The following is a 20,325-nucleotide window of genomic DNA, read 5'->3' on the forward strand; positions in this document are numbered from 1 at the left end:
TTCCAGTTCCCAGCGGCCCTCCACGGGGTGTAGAGGCAGAGGCGCTCAACGCCTCGGCCGTCAGGGTGTGGTGGCGGGCGCCGGCAGTGGAACTCCAGCACGGTCAGATACGGGGGTACCAGGTGCACTACGTCAGGATGAACTACGGAGAGCCCAGTGGACAGCCCCTCATCAGGGACATCCTCATCGATGATTCCCAGGTACGGGATAGGATAGAGGTCTGAAAAAATAGGAAGTATTTTTATTTAAACAAAGTTAACAAACTCATAAGACTTACTGATTATTTTATGAATTCCTGGGGGGAAATATAGCATTTAATATTGATGTGAAGTATGCGAACCACAAATATCTATCCTTTTTTAAACGTTTTTCCTCTTCCTCCCACTTTCTGTCCTGTTTGGTCGTAGTGGGAAAGCGATGACGAGACACAATACGTGAGTACATTTGTGACTGATTGCTGTTTAATAATAACAACAATAATAAATATTTCAACACTTAGATATAACTTCCCAACACATTGTGCGCACATGCAACCCAGTATGTTAGTCTGCTGTGGTTTCTAACCAACTGTGTTCGGAACGTTCCGGTTCCGTGTGGTTGATGTTCTGGGTTCTGCATTCTCCAGGAGGTGGTTCTGACGGCCTTGCGGGCAGACACGGCGTACTCGGTGTCTGTGGGAGCGTACACCGCCAAGGGAGATGGGGCGAGAAGCAAACCCCAGACTGTTTGCACCACCATGCCATGTAGGTGTCAACACACACATACACACACGCGCACACACACACAGATACACACACACTTTAATTCAACACTAGAATTCTTCCCTCTCTGCAACCCCTAGTGCCGGAGGTGCCCAAACTGACTGTGAGCACCACCAAGGAGGGCAACACCGTGCTCCAGTGGTCCCGCCCGCCCAGCGCACCCACCCCCCTCCTGGGGTACCGCCTCACCTACGGCCGAGCGGACATCCTCCCCCCCACCGTGGTGGAGTTCCCCGCCAAGGAGAACCGCTACACTGCCCCAGACATCCACAAGGGGGCGAGCTACGTCTTCCGCCTCTCCGCCCGCAACAAGATGGGGTACGGTGAGGAGGCGGTGAAGGAGGTGACCATGCCGGAGGACGCCCCCAGCAGCTTCCCCCAAAACATCCTCTCCGAGGGCGCCTCGGCCTCCTCCATCCGGCTGGCGTGGAAGTCCGTCCCCCTGATCGAACAAAACGGGAAGATCATTAAGTACACCGTGCGGTACAAGGACATCAACAGCAGGGGCAACGCCACGGAGGTTAGCGTGGCGGCGCCGGACTCGAGCGTGGTGTTGGAGGCTCTGATGGCCGATACAGTGTATGATGTCAGGGTGTGTGCATACACGGCCGTGGGCCCCGGGCCCTACAGCCCAAGCGTCCAGTTTAGGACCCAACCGCTGGACCAAGGTAGGGCACACACACACACACTCACACACGCACACACACACTCCAGCAGTTCACCTTCATCCCCCCTCCCAGATACGCCCACCTTGGATGTTTTTTTTGGGGGGGGGGTCTCGTATAATTGCTGTCCTCACAGACACACACGCTCACACACACCAATCCACGTTGAGCATCATTAGTGTCCTTTGTTGTTGTCTTGTTGATGTAGTCTTAGATACCCAGTCTCCCTCCTGTGGAAAGGTAAGAGATTTGTTTTGGTGAATGATCTTGTTTTGACTGTTACGAAAGTGGATGGTCAACAGGTAAGGGCTTAGACTAGGTTTTAGCCTGACCCAGGCTAAGTCTGGGACTAAGACTCCCTTTTCACTGGACTAACTCCAGTGTTTGGGATTCAGACTTAATCCTGGCTTGGTCTGGTGTTCAGGGATCCTGTCTCTCCTGCAGGAGCGTTGGGCTGGACTGCAGTGTCAAACGTGTCTCCCTGTTCTCTGTGTCTGTCCAGTGTTTGCCACCAACTTCCGGGTCAAGGCGTCCATGAAGACCTCTGTCCTGCTGACGTGGGAGATCAAGGACAAGAACCCAACCCAGCCGTTCACTGTGAGTGGAGGAGCAAGCTGGAGAGTGTGTGGGCATGTGTGGGAGTGTGTGTATGTGTGTGTGTGCAGGAGTGTGCGTAAGTGTATGTCCGAACGTGTGTGTGTGTGGCTAAGCTTTTTCTCTCCCTGTCCAGATCCTGTATGGTAAGGGCCAGAGTGTTGAGGTGGAAGGGAAGCAAACCCAGAAGTTGATAACGGGCCTGGAGCCGGAGACCCAGTACTCCTTCCTCCTCACCAACCGGGCCAACAGCGCCGGGGGCCTGCAGCACCGCGTCACGGTCGTGACCGCCCCGGACGTGCTGAGGTCCAAGCCCACGCTGGTGGGGAAGACCAACGCAGACGGCATGGTCACGGTTCAACTCCCCCCCGTCCAGACCAGCACCATAGTCGGGTGAGGGGAGGACAAGAGAGAGGGATGGAGAGGACGGGGGTGGGGGAGGGGGAGGGGTTGTAAGAATGGATGTGCGTTGTTGACGGCTCCATACACTCCAATGACAGACAGATGGATGGATGGACGGACACTCAGATAAAAATGCAGACAGACATGCAGACAGACAGACAGACACTGAGGTGAGGTGTTTTGGTTTCCAGGGGTTACTATGTGGTGGTGGTACCATTGAGGAAGCAGAGAGGAGGGAAGTTCCTGAAGCCATGGGAGGAACCTGACCAGATGAACCTGGACGAGGTGAGACAGAGAGGTGGTGGGGATGGAGAGGACAGAGTGGTTCTGGTGATGATGATGATGATGATGATGATGATGATGATGATGATGATGATGATGATGATGATGATGATGATGAATAAGGAGAAAGGTGATGAGGATGTGTGTAGGTGATGTAGATGATAGTGGTGATGATGACTAGAGCCTTGGGAAAACCTTTTTTTGTGTCTGTATCTTTCCTTCCATATCTTCCTATGTATCTTCTTCTCTCTCTCTCTCTCTCTCTCTCTCTCTCTCTCTCTCTCTCTCTCTCTCTCTCTCTCTCTCTCTCTCTCTCTCTCTCTCTCATCCCCCCTCCTCCTCAGGTCCTGAAAGAGATCAACAGGACCAGTGTGAGCCGTGCCCTTCGTGTTCGCAGGCAGGCCAGCCAATCAGAGCCAAAGGCTTATGTCACCGCCCACTTTAAGACCCTCCCTCTGGAGTTCACCCTAGGCGATGGCCGTGACTACGGTGACTTCCGGAACCGCCCGCTCCAGAACGGACAGGAGTATGTGTTCTTTGTCCTGGCGATGTTGGACCTGTCTGACAACGTGAGTTTGGACACACACACTCATACACAGAAACACAGTACTCAAACCCTTCTGCCTGAGGCTCTGTGTAGCACACACACTTACACACTCTCTTGGTTACCAACCCTCTACTCTCTCCGTCTTTGGCAGACTATGTACGCCACCAGCCCCTACTCTGACCCCGTGACCTCGTCGGACGTGGATCCCCAACCAATCATTGACGAGGAGGAGGGGCTTCTGTGGGTGGTGGGACCCGTGCTCGCTGTCATTTTCATTGTCTGCATCGTCATCGCCATCCTCCTCTTCAAGAGGTGAGAGGAGGAGGGAGGGAGGAGGGAGGGAGCGGGAGAGGGGAACGAGGGGTTGGGATGAGAGAGAATGAGAGAGAGAGATAACGGATGTTGGAATCTTATTTTCCAGTGTTTCCTTTGATAACCCAATGTTGTTGTTCTTTCCCTGCGTCGGTGTCTCTCCTCGCGTCTTACTCACATCTGACAACAGCAAACCTGACAGGTAAGAAGACCTGAAATAGGATCATTTCAGCACGTCTAACTTCAGCGCTTTGCCCCGGCATGATATTGAATACCTGACCAAAATGTGGGTAATTGTTGTTTTGTTGTTTACAGGAAGAGGGCGGAAGCCGAGGGGAGGAAGGGGAGTTTCCCCTGCAGCAAGGCCATGTCCTCTCACCACCCCACTGACCCTGTGGAGCTACGCAGGATCAACTTCCAGACCCCAGGTACACACACACACTCACACACATATAAATATAAGCATCCACAACACTGGCACACATGCCATTGAACGTGCTTCTTCTAGGAATGTACACACACACACACTCCTGGTGTTTACTGTATTTGTTTGTATTTCCAGGTTACCGTGTTTCAGTTTACCGCGGCTACCGCCGTCTATCAAGTTAGTTGGTCTCAGCCCTCCTAGTTCTCTTTCTCTACTGTCTCTCTTCGTCAGGCTCACTAACCCTCATTTTGTTCACTCCATCCAGCAAAAGACCCAGACTCTCTGTCAGAGTAACTACTCATACATGCTAATAAATGCTTCTTACAACTCTTTGTGTTGTCAGGCTGAATTTGGATTTGATCCTTTTTTTTGTATTCGCTGAGGAGAAGTGTTTTTCCTCCATAACATTGTTCATAACATGGGCTGTTCTGCTCTTAAGGGAAGATCGACGCATAACAAGATTCATTTTTCCATTAGCTGCTGCCCTGCTAGCGTTTATCTAAAGTGCTCCTGAACTGCGTTTTGTTCAGCTCCAAGCTTTCCCGCAAGGAGTATTGTATACAACTCTAAAGGGCCTCTCCCCTTCTCTCTCCCCCCTGGTCTCTCTGTCTGTCTCTCTCTCTCTCCTTCCTGAGCAGGCATGGCGTGCCACCCGCCTGTGCCCATGTCTGAGCTGGAGGAACACGTGGAGCATCTGAAAGCCAACGACAACCTCAAGTTCTCTCAGGAGTACGAGGTACAGTAGAACAAGAGATGTTGCCCGTCGAGCGGAAGATCCTCTGCAGATCCTTCCGGCGTTACAGTATATCAGGCCTTTTGTTGAAGGCGTAGCACGACTTCACACTGTGTTCCAGATGTCGCCTCGTGCTCATTGTCAGTTATCATGTTCAGTAGACTCTTCCACATACATCCCTTCACAAAATCAGACTGTTTCAATGCTTTTACAGTTAGAGACTGATTTCATGTCAAAAACACTATTGTCTTCTATCTCTTTCTCTTTCAGTCTGTCTTTAGTTTCCATATTGCGAGCAGGAGAAAAAATGTATTCACTGAAGAAAAACACCAGGCAGGGAAATAGAAATTGCCAACTCAAAGAGCTTCTTACAGGCAGATGGTTATCAGTCTTTCATTTTCACGCTTGAATGACGAGAGAGAATCAGACAAGAGAGAATCAGACAAGAGAGAATTAGAGAGGGAGAAGAAAAACGGGGTGAGAGAGACAGAGAGTGAGACAGTCTTAGAGAAAGAGAGAGATGATGAGGGATGTGGACTGAGAGACAGATGAGAAACTGAGAGAAACATAAAAAAAAATAAAAAATTATAATCAAAGACAACAAGAGAGAAAGAGAGCAATCAGGAGCGAGGAACATATGCAGACAGGCATGACACAACATAAACCAGACCAGTAGCTCTTTGAGCTATAGCTATAGCATTTCCTGACGGCAGTGAGTCCGAACGATGTTGTCTAATCCACCAAAACATCCACCAAAACATCCACCAAAACATCCACCAAAACAAAACATCCCTTCTACTACTTCAGAACAAGCTAGCCACAAAAAAGAAAGTGTCGGTGTTCTCCAAGAGGTTAGAGGGCAATGAATTGTGCTTCCCTGATGTTTCTCTATATCCAACTATAGCTGGGTGTGGAATCCCATACAGACCCTAGGGGCCTAATTGACCGAACGATGGGTTAGAGGGGGAGAGGTATGGAGGGAGAAAAATGATGAGAAAATGGGGGATTGACGAATGAGAAGGCGAAGTAAGAGAATAATGAGAGAGAGCAGGGGAAAAAATGATGGAGTGATGGAGGGAGGGAGAGAGGGAGGGTAATTGTGGTGTGAGTTAGACACAGACAGAAGAGCCACACATTTTCTCTGCATGACTGTTTACTTCGTCCAGATTTAACCCCTAAGGAGAAAAGGATGGAGAGAGAGAGAAAGAGAAGTGGATGGGAAAGAGATTATGGGTGATTTCGGTGTCATAATCAGACACACATGATAGTGAGCAGTAAATAGAGAGAAATTCCACACTTACACACACAGACACACGCACACAAAGACACTTACACACACACACTTCCAATCCCCCCAGTCTTCCATATGCTTCAACCAAACCATAATTATACAGGGTAAAATATTTAGAATTACCAAATTACTTCTCTCCTTCCATTTGGAGTCCATTAAATGACCTCATGTCTGTCTCTCCTCCAACTAACCGCTCTGGTTAACTCCAAGTACCATCTCCCCTCACTAACTGTGCAGGTTAAACTACAAATACCATCTTCCCACACTAACAACTCTGGTTAAACTACAATTACCATCTACCCCAACTAACAACTCTGGTCAAACAACAGTTACAGCTCTAACCCTTTGACCACCAATGGCAATCGACCCAATGGATGACTTTTAGGAGTCTCCTAATGTACTTGGTGTGTGTGTGTGTGTGCATGTGTGTTTCAGTCGATAGACCCCGGTCAGCAGTTCACATGGGAGCACTCCAACCTGGAGGTCAACAAGCCAAAGAACCGCTACGCTAACGTCATTGCATACGACCACTCCCGCGTCATGCTCTCCAGCATCGAGGGTAAGGTTGTTTCCTTAACCTCCAATGCTAAAGGAGGAAACCAGGCACAAAATGTCCGCTGTACTTACAGTAAAGATTAACCAGATTCCAGATGCCGCAAGAAAGGAGACACAAAATGTGGAGTACTGAGGTTTTTTGAAGTCTAATGTACTTGAGGTACTAAAGGAAACCTTTCTGCATTAAATACACAAACACACACACATACACCTACCTCAGAAAAACCCCAGGCAGTCAGGGTAACTGGCAGCTCGAGAGTGGAGAGGGGGATTCAGTGGGAGGCCGAGCCCAGACAGATGAGCCTTATCTAGGCAGAGCATGTGTGAGCAGCCCTTCTACCCCCACCTATCCTGGAGCACTGCTTGTCTGTCTTTCTGTCAGTTCAGCAGTACACACACACCCAAACCCACACATGCTAACACACACAGATGCTAACACAGAGATGCTCACAGATACAAAACATATACACACACGCTAAGACACTTACACACACCCGCTCGCATACACACAATGATTCACACACCACACACACACACACACGCGCAAGTCAAAGAGTGACGGAAGCTTGTCTTAGCTCCTCTGTTTTATCTCGTGTCTGCACAGAGCAGCTTCTCCCATGCAGTGAAGCCGTAGCACATCAAAGCTTGTAGCCAAGCAGCCAGTTTCAAGCCCGCGGTTAATCAACATGCCTCTAGTCCTTCCTGCCTTCTGTTTCTGCTGCTTCAAACAAGGCAGGAGGGGAAAATACACTGTCATTTTGAGTGTTTGTGTGTGTATATTAATGCAGGGGTGTGTGTGTGTGTGTGTGTGTGTGTGTATGCGCGAGGGAGACCAGATGTTGGGAGTGTAAGGTTAGTTGGGGGCAGGTTGTCAGCTTGCCGGCTCATCAGTAATGTTAGCTGACACAGAAGAAAACTGCCTCTGTAAATGTAATGGCCCAGCAGTTAGACTGTGTTTGGTCGTTGGATTTTTATAAACTGTCCTCGGAGAGTTTCAGAGAGTCAAGAGAGTTCCCAGTGTTCTGGCCAAGTGTTCCGGCTATTCAGAATAAGGTCAGGGCTACAGTGTGTGTGTGTGTGTGTGTGTGTGTGTGTGTGTGTGTGTGTGTGTGTGTGTGTGTGTGTGTGTGTGTGTGTGTGTGTGTGTGTGTGTGCGTGCGTGTGCAGTGACTCTGTGATTTTTGGGATTATGGTATTAGGCCCAGATGAGCAGGACTGATCCTGAATCACCTCCACACACACACTCATCCCTCCCACACACACACACACACACATGTGCACGCTTTCACACAATCCCCTTCAGGACAAGCACTGTCACCCGGGTCTTACACAGAGATTCCAGTCCTACTTCCATTCAAAGGGACAGACTCCCAGTACAGAGAGATTAGGGTGATGATCTTCTTTGAGTGATTCAGAGAAGAAAATGGCCGTTTACTAAGAACACCCACAGCTACCAAGATGCAGCCATAGTTCTCAATCCACATGGGTTGATCTTGAACTGATATGAACAGGTTTTAACTGGTTTTAAGGCCCCGACAGACAAGACAAAATGCTCTGAGATTGTGACTCACCTCACACACACACACACATACACGGAAGGAGCATTCAACACCAAACATGGTCATGCCACTCAAATCAACCTCTTACCCAGTGATACAAATGTAGCTAACTCTCCCCCCGCCCTCCCCCCTCTGCTCTGCTCGCCTAGGCATCCCGGGAGGTGACTACATCAACGCCAACTACATCGATGGCTACCGGCGCCAGAACGCTTACATCGCCACGCAGGGCTCTCTGCCAGAGACGTTCTGCGACTTCTGGCGTCTGGTGTGGGAGCAGCACACAGCCAACATCATCATGATGACCAAGCTAGAGGAGAAGTCACGGGTAAGGGGAGCTCGGACCGCTGGGGGCCATTTTGCCATGTAGCTGCAATGTGTTTTCTCAACCCATCCCCTCCCCTCCTCCCACACACAAAAAATAATAATTTGGTGAACTGGACAACTTTACATACGTAGAATCTTGTTCCGTTGCGACTTGTGTAAACGAGAAAGGGTTTAAGTGGTCATGATCAAGTGTCTTTAGAGATAAAAAGGATTTCTGTTTGAATAAAACTAATTAATTTTGAAATAATAGTTCTTGAGGAAATCTGCTTTTTTTCGTGACCCTTTGTTCTAACTCAAACACTAACATTGTGATTAGAACTTCTTTTGAGGGGAACATTTCTGCTATATGTTAAGAAAGATTGCAGCTGTCATCTGTGGAAGTGACTGCATTATAAGGAGTGTGAACAGGAAATGGTTCTTGTGTGGGAGTAATCTCAAGGCTATGTAGGAAGAATTCATTTAGTCAGGTTACCTTTAAACGTAATGGTTTTACACAGGGATCGCCACTCTCTCTAGAGAGGAGCTTTATTCCCCTCAGAAAATGAACTCTTAATATCTGCAGCATGATGTCAAACCTTTTTTGGTGGTGTCGTAAAGTTGTCTGAGAATATAAATGTTTTCCTTTAACCTCAACCACTCTCTGATTCTACTAAACTGAATGAACTGTAAAATGTTGAAGCTTAATTCTCTTTTCCAACTTTCCAACTGTCTCTGTGTCTGTTTGAACCCCCAGATGCCTTCCTATTTCTTCTCTAAGGCAAGATCTCTCTCTCTCTCTCTCTCTCTCTCTCTCTCTCTCTCTCTCTCTCTGTCTCTCTCTCCCTCGCTTGCTTCCTCCGCAATGTTTCCTTCATGTTTTTCTACTCATCCCTCTCCTTGGCTTATTCCTCTCCTTCACATGCACTGAGAATGCCGAGCGCACACGTTCAGACACACCCACGAGCACACGGCAAAGTTTGTATCTTGACCACAGTATGTCTGAAGAGCACTCGTGCCACCGATAGTAATGTCATGCATGTGTGTTTTCTACACTGCTAATACCAATCATGTTATGTGAGGAAAGTCATTTTCCCGAGGCAGCAATGTGATATTTTGGTCAAGTGCAGGCTGCAGAGCAGGTCTACAACTTTTCAAGGGAGCTAGCTTTAAAAACAAATACCACTCCAAGGAGCTACCTCAAAGGGTGTTCAAGTAGAATTCAGGTTGAATAAAACCGTTTTTGGAGAAAGCGCAGAGTTGGGCTAACTTGACATACACCTAACGAAGAATTTGAATGCTTTTCTGCAACATAATTATCGTAGTGTGAAACAACCCTACAATGTGCCCCTGGGTTTGTTTCATTGAGGGAGTTTTAGTAACGGGAGCTAGCGCTCCAAGCCTCAGAGTGTGCTCCATCATCCCGTTTCCTTGGCAGTCAGAAGCCTGGCTCTGTGGGACGCAGCCATAATCACAGTCAGCCCGTGTCTCAGGCATGATGGGAAAACGACAGTGAAAGACAGTAATTACAGCCCTCCATCCCGTTCCAAAGGCATAATCCCAGTCTCGAAGAGGGGAATGCAGAGCGAGGCCTGCCTGTCTTTGATGTGAAAGTGGAGAGATCAGCACATACCCCTGCGTTTGGTTTGGCCTGATTCTGCCAAGGCCCCTCTAGGGGATCTTTTTTAACCCCCTCTCCAACTCTGCGGTCCCCAAGGCAGTAACAGCACTACAAATATGTCCGCCTGATACATGGAATTTGATTAAGTGTGGTGCTGAAGCATGTTGGGTTTTGGTGTGCAATTTCGCTGTGGTAAATGTAGGCCATGTACACCAAGAATCAAATCATCACTTACTGTAGTAGCTACTAAGAAAGATATCATCTTGTCAGTGATAAATGTGCAAGCCTTATTGAAAGTCCATAGCAAGTAATTGGAGATCTGAGATCAGAATACTGGAGGACTACAAAGAGAGCACATCAAATAAAGATGTACCTTCAGCACAACTAGGCCTCACTCTACCCACACCCCTCCCTCCAAACACAAACACTCGCCACACCCCTCCCTCCAAACTCACACACACTCCTCACTTTGGTCGAGCGTAGGGGCGGTCTGGTGTGTCTCCCCTCTCTCACACGGTTGCCTGTCTCTCTCTAGGTGAAGTGTGACCAGTACTGGCCCAGCAGAGGTACAGAGACCTACGGCCTCATCCAGGTCACCCTGCTGGACACGGTGGAGCTAGCCACCTACTCCGTCAGGACCTTCGCTCTCTATAAGGTGTGTGTGTGTGTTTGCGTGTATGTGTGTGCGTCTGTGTGTCCAATCATTTGGCTCTGTTTGTACGTCTGTACATGTGCCTGTACGCCTGTGTGTGTACACCTGATTGGGTGTGTATAAACACTGTGTGTGCGATCGTGTGTGGATGTAACCCCACAGAGTGGCTCCAGTGAGAAGCGAGAGGTACGTCAGTTCCAGTTCACAGCCTGGCCGGACCATGGCGTGCCCGAGCACCCCACTCCCTTCCTGGCCTTCCTGCGCAGGGTGAAGGCCTGTAACCCTCCAGACGCCGGGCCCATGGTAGTCCACTGCAGGTGGGAAACTGTGTGTGTGTGTGTGTGTGCGCGCACATCTTATGTGTTTTAATCAATCTTGCAAACTCATTCACTCATGTACTGTAGGCCTATTTTACAATAGTGACAAACCAAACAATCTGACATTTTTGTCTTTGCTTTCCTTTTAATGTCCCAATGGGACTCATTTATTGTTCATCTCAGTAAGCTAGATACTAGACACCAATTACACAAACACACAGAACAGTACTGTAAAAAAAAGAAGAAATTTACCCTGTGTGACAAACCCACAAATCTTTTCACAATCCCACATTCCACTTTCTTGCTGAGTTTCTTGCCTATATATATTTTATTTTTCAAGAGACCAGCAATGTTGTTCATTTACATAAGTGGATTTCACTGTTTACTGTTTACGCGCTAAGCTGGGCCCACTTCGTCTGAGTTCACAAGTTTAAACTATTGAAATGAGAAGGCGGTCTAAATGATTGGTGCTTCTGCAGGAGTTGGAACACGGCAGAGAAGCAGGACTGGAGTGGTTATCAGATGATTACAGAGGGAAGATGAAGGGAACGAGAGAGAGAGAGAAAGTGGGATAGAAAGTGAAGAAGACTGGGGAAGGAGAAAGAGGGAGAAATAAATAGTGAATGAGAAAGGGTGAGTGCGAGTGCAGTAGTGTGTGCGTGTGTGAAAGAGAGAGAGACAGTGAGTAGAGAGATGGGAATCGAGCAGAGGGAGATACCATAGACACGGACAGGAAACCTGCCAGTGAGATAGTGTGTAACCGGATTAGCCATCAAATTAAATTAACTCATACAGGACTCCATAACAACCAGCATCTGCTCCAGATCCAGTTCATAATCCATCTCTCTCCCTCTCTTTCTCTCTCTCTCTCTCTCTCTCTCTGTACACAAACACACACAGTTTCAAACACACACACACACTCAAGGTTTAAGATAGGGAAATGCAGGGCTTTCATTCACTTAGAGAAACCTGCATGGTCAGTCTCCTTCCTCAGACAGCCAGCACAGCAGGAATGACTAGTTGCCATGCTCTCTCTCTGTCTCCCCTCCCTCCCCTACCCCCCTGTCCTCTTCTCCCTCACACTCCCTAACCCTTCCTCCCCTACCCCTCTCCTCCTCCCTGTCCTCCACCTCCCCCTGTCCTCTTCCTTCCTCTCTCTTCCTCCCTCTCCCCCCCCACCTCCATCTCTTACTCATCTCCTCCTCTTCCCTCTCCCCCCCCTCCCCCATCTCTTCCTCATCTCCTCCTTCCTCTTCCCTCTCCCCCCCTCCTCCATCTCTTACTCATCTCCTCCTCTTCCCTCTCCCCCCCCACCTCCATCTCTTACTCATCTCCTCCTCTTCCCTCTCCCCCCTCCCCCATCTCTTCCTCATCTCCTCCTTCCTCTTCCCTCTCCCCCCCTCCTCCATCTCTTCCTCATCTCCTCTTCCCTCTCCCCCCCTCCTCCATCTCTTCCTCATCTCCTCCTTCCTCTTCCCTCTCCCCCCCACCTCCATCTCTTCCTCATCTCCTCCTCCTCCCTCTCCCCCCTCCTCTATCACTTCCTCCTCTAGTGCCGGCGTGGGCCGCACTGGCTGCTTCATCGTCATCGACGCCATGACGGAGCGCATCAAGCAGGAGAAGACGCTGGACATCTACGGTCACGTGACCCTGATGCGCTCGCAGCGGAACTACATGGTGCAGACGGAGGACCAGTACGTCTTCATTCACGACGCCCTGCTGGAGGCGGTTGCCTGCGGCAACACTGAGGTGCCCGCACGCAACCTCTACGCCTACATCCAGCGGCTGACCCAGATGGAGCCCGGCGAGAACGCCACGGGCATGGAGCTGGAGTTCAAGGTGAGGAGAAGGAGGCAGCGTGGAACATGGTCCGGAAGGTTCTGAAAAAAATTTGACCTGTGGGCTCAGATGAGTGCCAGGTATCAAGCATTCTAGGCAGTTGGAAAATGTATTAAATGTACTGAATATGCCATTGAGTGTGCCTGAGGGTCGCAAACTTTGATAACCAACTGAAAAAACACAAAAACCCAGAACAGAATAAAATAACCTACTTTAATACACATACATTACAATGAAATACAGTGGAATAGAATAGTAAAACCTTTGTGATTGTGTGTAGCCTGGTTCACATTGAATGCCCATTCAGTGGTCCACACAAAAACCCAGTTTATACTCTACCAGAATATGTTAGACAGAACAGCCTTGGACAGAAAAAAAATCATATTCAAAAGGGTCTTTTGTTGAAGGTCTGCTATCAATATAGTTAATTTTGTGGACACCCTGGCTCTGTCTGGATGATTTAGTAGTGGTAACCAAATAACCCCCCACTCAACACAGACACACACACCCCCCCCCAGTAAATTGTAACCTATCTTTGATGGTGGGGAGCGGATGTGCCCCAGTCTGTGTTGAGGTGAAGAGGATGGAACCCATGAACGTTGTTAGTATCAGACAAGGGTTCTGAGGCCTCTTCTTTCTCTCCTGTGTCTGTGGTTTCCTCTCAGTCTGTCCCTCCATCCTGGCTTAGCCGTCTGTTGTTCTCGCGTTTCTTTTTCAACAGTGTCAATCCTCGGTCAGTGTGTGTTTGTGCGTGTCTCTGTGCGTGTCTCTGTGTGCGTGTGTGTGTGTGATTTTACTTGCGCCTGGGGGGTTTCCTGAGGCAGGATCAACTCTGGTTCACATGTGTGTGTGTGTTTGTGTGGAGACAGTGTGGGGCCTGTGGTTTTCCTCCCTCCATTCTCCTTCCTCTCCACTCCCGACCCCCCTCCCTTTCCCACCATCCTTCCACTGACAAAGAACATTGTGGTTTTTAGGGGTCCTGGGCCTCTTCTTGGTAACATGCAAGTTAGGTTTTTGTTCATGCCTCTGTACGGTACAATGTTCCAAACCATTCCTACATTATGGTATTACAGCCATAAGAAGCCCCTATGTCACACTGTTTTCCTGCCGCCCCTCTTAGCGATTGGCCAGTGCGATGGCGCACACCTCCCGCTTTGTGAGCGCCAACCTGCCCTGCAACAAGTTCAAGAACCGGTTGGTCAACATCATGCCCTATGAGACCACCCGAGTCTGTCTGCAGCCAATCAGAGGGGTGGAGGGCTCAGACTACATCAATGCCAGCTTCATAGACGGATACAGGTGAGTAGACCCGTAACCAGGTAGTCATGGGTCAGAGTTACAATTAACATGACCCATAATACATGGTCTCTTCATACCTATGAATGGCTTGATAGTGTAACCATAACAACCTATGTCTGTGTGTGTATGTGTGTGTGTACAGGCAACAGAGGGCCTATATTGCTACCCAGGGTCCACTGGCAGAGACTACAGAGGACTACTGGCGGATGCTCTGGGAACACAACTCCACCATCGTAGTCATGCTCACCAAGCTGAGGGAGATGGGACGGGTACGGACACACACACATCCACACACACACATATCCACACACACACACCCATACACACACACACACACACACATCCACACATCCACACTTACAGGTTGACAATGACCATTGGAGTCTCACAGAGAGGGGCTCTGTGAGTTCCAGATTATGACTCAAAGACAGACAAGCACACTCACACACACACACACACACACACACACACACACACACACGCATGTACACACAAACCCAAATGCACTTGCATACATTGAAACCTTTATGTGGCAACAAAAGTCTGTTATCAATACTGGATATAATACCATGTATTATATACAGTAATACCATGTATAAACATGTGTCTGTAAACTGGTGCGCCCCCTGCAGGAGAAGTGTCACCAGTACTGGCCAGCTGAGCGCTCAGCACGATACCAGTACTTTGTGGTGGACCCAATGGCAGAGTACAACATGCCCCAGTACATCCTTCGAGAGTTCAAAGTCACTGATGCCAGGGTGAGTGTGTGTGTGTGTGTTGTGCAAGTATGTGTGTTTGTGACAGAATGTTGTGTTCAATTGATTTTAAATACCAATTGGAACATTGGTTTATTTCAGGATGGCCAATCACGGACAGTTCGTCAGTTTCAGTTCACTGATTGGCCAGAGCAAGGAGTGCCAAAGTCAGGCGAGGGATTCATTGATTTCATTGGCCAAGTGCACAAAACGAAAGAGCAGTTTGGCCAGGATGGGCCAATAACAGTGCACTGTAGGTAAGAAACCGCCTCCCACGGAGCTTCATTGGTCCATCCTCATGTCATACAGTTTGAAATACGGTAACAAAATGAACACAGTAATGCACAATATATTTGTATTATAATATATACAAATATGTATTCTTTCAAATTTAGCATTTCACGTACAAACCAAACAGCACAAATCTGAATATTAAAAAAACACATTCATTATGATACTGCAGTTCTTCTTATTTTTTATACTCTTTTTATAACCTGTGTGTCATGTTTGTCTTTGTGTGTGTGTGTGTGTGTGTGTGTGTGTGTGTGTGTGTGTGTGTGTGTGTGTGTGTGTGTGTGTGTGTGTGTGTGTGTGTGTGTGTGTGTATGTATGTGTGTGTGTGTGTGTGTGTGGTCCAGTGCGGGCGTGGGGAGGACGGGGGTCTTCATCACCCTGAGCATTGTGCTGGAGAGGATGCGCTACGAGGGCGTGGTGGACATCTTCCAGACAGTCAAGATGCTGCGGACCCAGAGACCAGCCACGGTACAGACAGAGGTGAGATACACACACACACACAGTTTCTCCTCCTTACATACACACACACAGTTTCTCCTCCTTACATACACACACACAGTTTCTCCTCCTTACACACACACACTCACTCCTCTAGATTTGCCGGTGTCCTTCTCTCACCTGTCACCTCATTCTATCATGTCACACACCTATACACACCTATACACACCTACACACACCAACACACACAGCAACCAGGAGGTGAAGAGCAGCTCCATGCTGATTGCATGTGGTTTTGTCTCATTTCAGGACCAGTACCAGTTCTGCTACCGGGCCAGTCTGGAATACCTGGGTAGCTTCGACCACTATGCAACATAGTCTCTCCGGCCACGTCCAAAATGGCACCCTGCCCCTGCACAGTGCTCTAAGGGTCCCTCCATTCCAGTATTGGGCACTAGGGCTCAGGGTGTCATTGGAGATCTGGCCATTACTATCCAGGGACGAGGGGACCACTGGCTACTCCCTCCCTAACCCAACCAACCCCCGCCCACCCCCACCCCCCGCACCCCCGCCCACCCCCGAGCAACAGCACCTCTTGTGAGCCATAAATAACTGTCTGACCTGGTAGCTGCCACATCCATGCTCCTGCCCCTACCACCACCCGCCCCCTCCCCTTCTACACACCAGGTCAGTCACTAATTTGTTGAGGAACAATCTCCCACTCCGGTCCCATCCAATATCCTGGAAAACATTGGAGGTTTTATTTCCCTCACAGTGCTGTTTCTCAGTGCTCAAACCACTTTGTTATGGAAGGAACATTCATCTCCACCCTACATGGTTTGAACAAACTGTTAGAACCGGACAACATAATGTGACTGACCCTCACAGGATATTTAGGGATTTCTCTTTGAGAAAAACATCTAGAAACTCCCATTCTGGGTGATTCACCAGTTAAAGGAACTTGAAGGAACAAGTGGGAGATATTTCGAGAGACTTTTGAGGATCAGAAATTGCCAACGCGAGGCTTGAGACCCCTGAACACAGCATAGTGTTGCAGATAAGACACCTCCAAATTATGAAAAAAAGACACACCCAGTCTTTATGTGGGAACAGACTGTTGTTTCTGGTGAATGAAAAAGATTTCTCTTTCTACAATAATAATAACCACCATTTCAACCTTATGTTTCACTTTGAGATGTAAACATATACCACAAAGTAAAATATTAATTTAGTTTTTTAGTACTGTATAGATCTGTGAATCTTGTTTTTTGGAGAAAAAAAGAAAACTGGATATTACAATATGTATTTTATTTTTATTTTTACTGACCTGTGACATTGTCCCCTTAAACAATATGAGGACAAGGTGGCACAAAATGTTTCTTTTGTATTCCGACAACGTTGTGTGGGTTTTTTTAAAACTCTGGTACTGTTTTAAACGTGTACAATCAAAACCAGTGTGAAACAAATCACAGTCATTGACTGTCACTCTCCTGTATTCTGTCACTCTTTTTTTGGACATTATCTCCAGAGTTGCTAGCTACTCTTGTCCTCCTAACCCTCTCATATTCTATAAGTGTCAGTAGAGGCGCACACAGGGCAGCCATTTAGAATTTTTACAGGGACCATGGAAGTATGAACCTGCTGCTAGCAAACTCCATTCTCCCACCAGGCAGGGATGTATACAGTGTATACCTATGGACGAGAGAGGCCCAGAACAGTACAGATTTATGCACAGAAGTAGATAGATAGAAGCAAGTATTTATATATGTCCAAATAAGCTTCACAAAGAGATTTTTTTTTTCATTTTCAATTGGGGAGGTAAAGAAGGGTGGAAGGAGGGAGGAGGGAAGGTGAGGGAGGAGGGAAGGTGAGGGAGGGTGAGGGAGGGTGAAGGTATCTTTTTCACTGGAATGCTCACCATTATAAGACTTTTCACTCTTGTCTGATTCAGTGTGCAATAATAACTAGATGTTCTATTATATATATATATATTTTTTTTTATAAGTCACTAACTACAATTATGCCATAAACAATGATAATGTATCTTTCCAGGCACAAGGGTGCTATGATAAATATGGTACCCACTAACATTTAATGTGTCCAATCAATGGAACCAACCCAGGAAGTCGATATTCGTCTGTATACGATGTCATCCTTTTATGTGTCACAGCAACAAATGAATGATACGACTCATAATTCAACAGCATAAAATACGTATTTTGATTTTAGATTTATAGTGCCTTATATTACACACGCCTATTTTGATAAAGTTACTTTGATGGTTTTTGTGTTATGTATGTATGTGTGTTTACCAGAATGTCATTGTTTATGTAGTCTGTATGGTTTTGTTGCTTTTCAGTGAAGGTATTTTTGTATATTTTATGTTTGGGCTGTGAAGTTTTCTATTTGGAAGGGTGATAGTAGTACTGGGATTTTTCACCATTTCCATCTAGACAAACAAACAAGTACTTTTATTTTGGAGATTTCCAAAGCCAAGAGAGCAAAAGAAGCCATTGAGGTAAAGGAAACATCAGTCAGGGGTTTGAGGTTTGAGGAACAATTGTACTGGTCAATGGGAGTATTTGTTTTTTATGCAGTGCAGTGCAAGTAGTGTCAAGCTTAGTAGGGCTTCATATGATTTCAAAGTCCTATTTCATTTGTCTAAACTTTGTGTGTATTCAGGGAGAACTTAGTTGGACTCCCATGTATTCGGCCATGTGGAGTCTAATGGATTTGGCCAACTTTGGCATCAGAGAGAGAGAGCTGACGACACTGAGGCACACACATCCAGTACTTTTTAGTCAGACTGGAGAGAAAGGAACGCTCAGAACACACAAAGACAGGCTTTGGTTCCAGTAAAAAAAAAAAAAAAAAAAAAAAAGGTTAAACTTGTCGTTCACTTTTGTGTTTATTCGTTCTGTCATCCTTCATTCCTTCATTGACAAGAGAGAAGTTGTGGTTCTTTCATCATTTCTCTTCACAGTAGAGCATTGCTTTGAACGCTCCTCCTCTTCATTCATCGCTTCACTCAGTTTAGGTATTGCCCACCATCTGACAGTGATACACGTCCTCGTCTTTATATGCATGGTACCACGTTTGAGAAGTCCCCTCCGTTTCACATGTATGGGAAGAATTGCACTTTCTCTCTTTCTACTATGCACTAGTTAATACTACCCCATTGTCTCCAATACTCACCCTTGACAATGTTACTTGAACTCAGTAAAGAGAAACTCTAAATTATCACTGCAGTGTGCATATGTAAATAACACAGAACACTAAGAGTAACATTTAGGTAAATAAATAAAGTAATTATAAGGTAAATCAAAGTTTTAATAGATATATTGTATTTGAATGGGAGGTTTGCGCCTGCACCAGAAATCACAGATTATGACACTACCATGTGTGTGCGGCATGTCACAGTGGAATTGTTGTCCCACAAAATTATCACAGAGAATTAAGTCTCCCATCCTTCCCACACCTCATGTGAATGAATTCAACTGGAGTGAATTCAAAGTATTAAAAAAATGAATAGTGGGCTAAACAAATCGGTTATTTCCATCGTACATACGATATTTGATCTGTACATGTAAACTTTTGAGGGGTTTTCTTTTCCGAGTGAAACAAGTGATTTTTATTTTCTTATGTCGGTTCTCCCGTGGTGTGCAACCGGGAAAAAAAAGGTCTGTATGGAAGTCTGGTCTTTGTCGACACAAGTTTCATTTGTTACAAATAAACTCAAGTGAAAAACTAAATCATGTCTTTAAAAATCTTCTTTTTTTACCATGTTAAAGTCCTTTCTTAAATGTTAGGATAGTGTGCCAGGTCTTGATAACTGGGCTAATGTGTGTCAGGGTTGTAAGGACATGGAGCTCTCAGCTAAGGCAGGTGAGCCGACAGGAAAGGATGATTGTGGTTGATTGATAAGGAACCCTACAACAACCTAGACAGATCAAGTGAAGGTATACTTTTCCACCCAGATTATTTCCATCTCTGGTGGTGTTTAAGCTTTTCCATACATATGAATCATTAATGTGTATAAATAAGTCAAAGACGATTTCTCTGGTAGCTCAAAAGGTTAGAGCAGGTGATGCAAGGACAGGCTCCTTTCATGTACAAAGGTTCAAATTCTGCAGTGCAAAAGTTTAAAACACCAGTATTCCACTATTCCTTGTTGATAGATACTTGTGTCATCCTACACAGGGTTCCTGCAGGTTTCAGTGTCAAATTTAAGACTTTTTTAAGAAAAAGATTGAAATTTAAGACCTACAAGACACATTACCAAAAAAATTGTGTAGTGGGTTGAGAACAAGTGCCTACACTACAACAACCTGGGTTTAAATCCAGTACAGAGCATAGTGCCAAACACATCTGTGGGCCCAGATCCCTGTAACCGCAGCGCACTCCCCGACTGTCCAGATCCCCTCTCCCAACTGTCTTTCTAGGTACCCAACTGTCCCACCAGGAAAGCCTCAACCAAGAGTCTAAAAATAAATGTACCTTTTATCAGTTTTATTTATAAGTCGAGTTTTATTTATATGTCCAAGAGCAAAAATTGAGCTGTAAGAAGATCCTTCAGCCAGATTTGATTTCAAGACCCCTCACACAGTAGCCCACATCCTTAACCAGTGAGCTATCATGGATCATAACAAGTTCCACTTAACATAAATTTGACATTGAACTAT

General features: G+C 46.8%; 1 protein-coding gene across 10 annotated transcripts in view; it reads left to right on the forward strand.

Annotated features, from left to right (window-relative positions):
• The window catches only part of ptprdb (protein tyrosine phosphatase receptor type Db), a 55,058-nt gene extending 35,663 nt beyond the window's left edge, over positions 1-19,395 (forward strand). For 4 of the 10 annotated variants that reach the window (XM_062477573.1, XM_062477572.1, XM_062477575.1 and 1 more), the window contains 24 exons: positions 7-200; positions 408-434; positions 626-743; positions 842-1,429; positions 1,929-2,023; positions 2,157-2,413; positions 2,614-2,707; positions 3,049-3,273; positions 3,403-3,563; positions 3,754-3,765; positions 3,879-3,991; positions 4,126-4,167; positions 4,629-4,726; positions 6,450-6,573; positions 8,278-8,453; positions 10,585-10,704; positions 10,864-11,018; positions 12,572-12,857; positions 13,978-14,156; positions 14,299-14,425; positions 14,789-14,914; positions 15,014-15,168; positions 15,550-15,685; positions 15,953-19,395. In XM_062477573.1, the coding sequence (XP_062333557.1) occupies positions 7-200; positions 408-434; positions 626-743; positions 842-1,429; positions 1,929-2,023; positions 2,157-2,413; positions 2,614-2,707; positions 3,049-3,273; positions 3,403-3,563; positions 3,754-3,765; positions 3,879-3,991; positions 4,126-4,167; positions 4,629-4,726; positions 6,450-6,573; positions 8,278-8,453; positions 10,585-10,704; positions 10,864-11,018; positions 12,572-12,857; positions 13,978-14,156; positions 14,299-14,425; positions 14,789-14,914; positions 15,014-15,168; positions 15,550-15,685; positions 15,953-16,021 (3,677 nt within the window). In that variant the 3' untranslated portion in view covers positions 16,022-19,395. The remainder of the gene's footprint in view (positions 1-6; positions 201-407; positions 435-625; positions 744-841; positions 1,430-1,928; positions 2,024-2,156; positions 2,414-2,613; positions 2,708-3,048; positions 3,274-3,402; positions 3,564-3,753; positions 3,766-3,878; positions 3,992-4,125; positions 4,168-4,628; positions 4,727-6,449; positions 6,574-8,277; positions 8,454-10,584; positions 10,705-10,863; positions 11,019-12,571; positions 12,858-13,977; positions 14,157-14,298; positions 14,426-14,788; positions 14,915-15,013; positions 15,169-15,549; positions 15,686-15,952) is intronic. The other 6 variants (XM_062477576.1, XM_062477577.1, XM_062477579.1 and 3 more) reach the window with 3 other exon arrangements.
• Positions 19,396-20,325: the final 930 nt, after the last annotated feature.

This window comes from Osmerus eperlanus, chromosome 14 (genome assembly GCF_963692335.1).
Source record: "Osmerus eperlanus chromosome 14, fOsmEpe2.1, whole genome shotgun sequence".
NCBI classification, from domain to species: Eukaryota; Metazoa; Chordata; class Actinopteri; order Osmeriformes; family Osmeridae; genus Osmerus; species Osmerus eperlanus.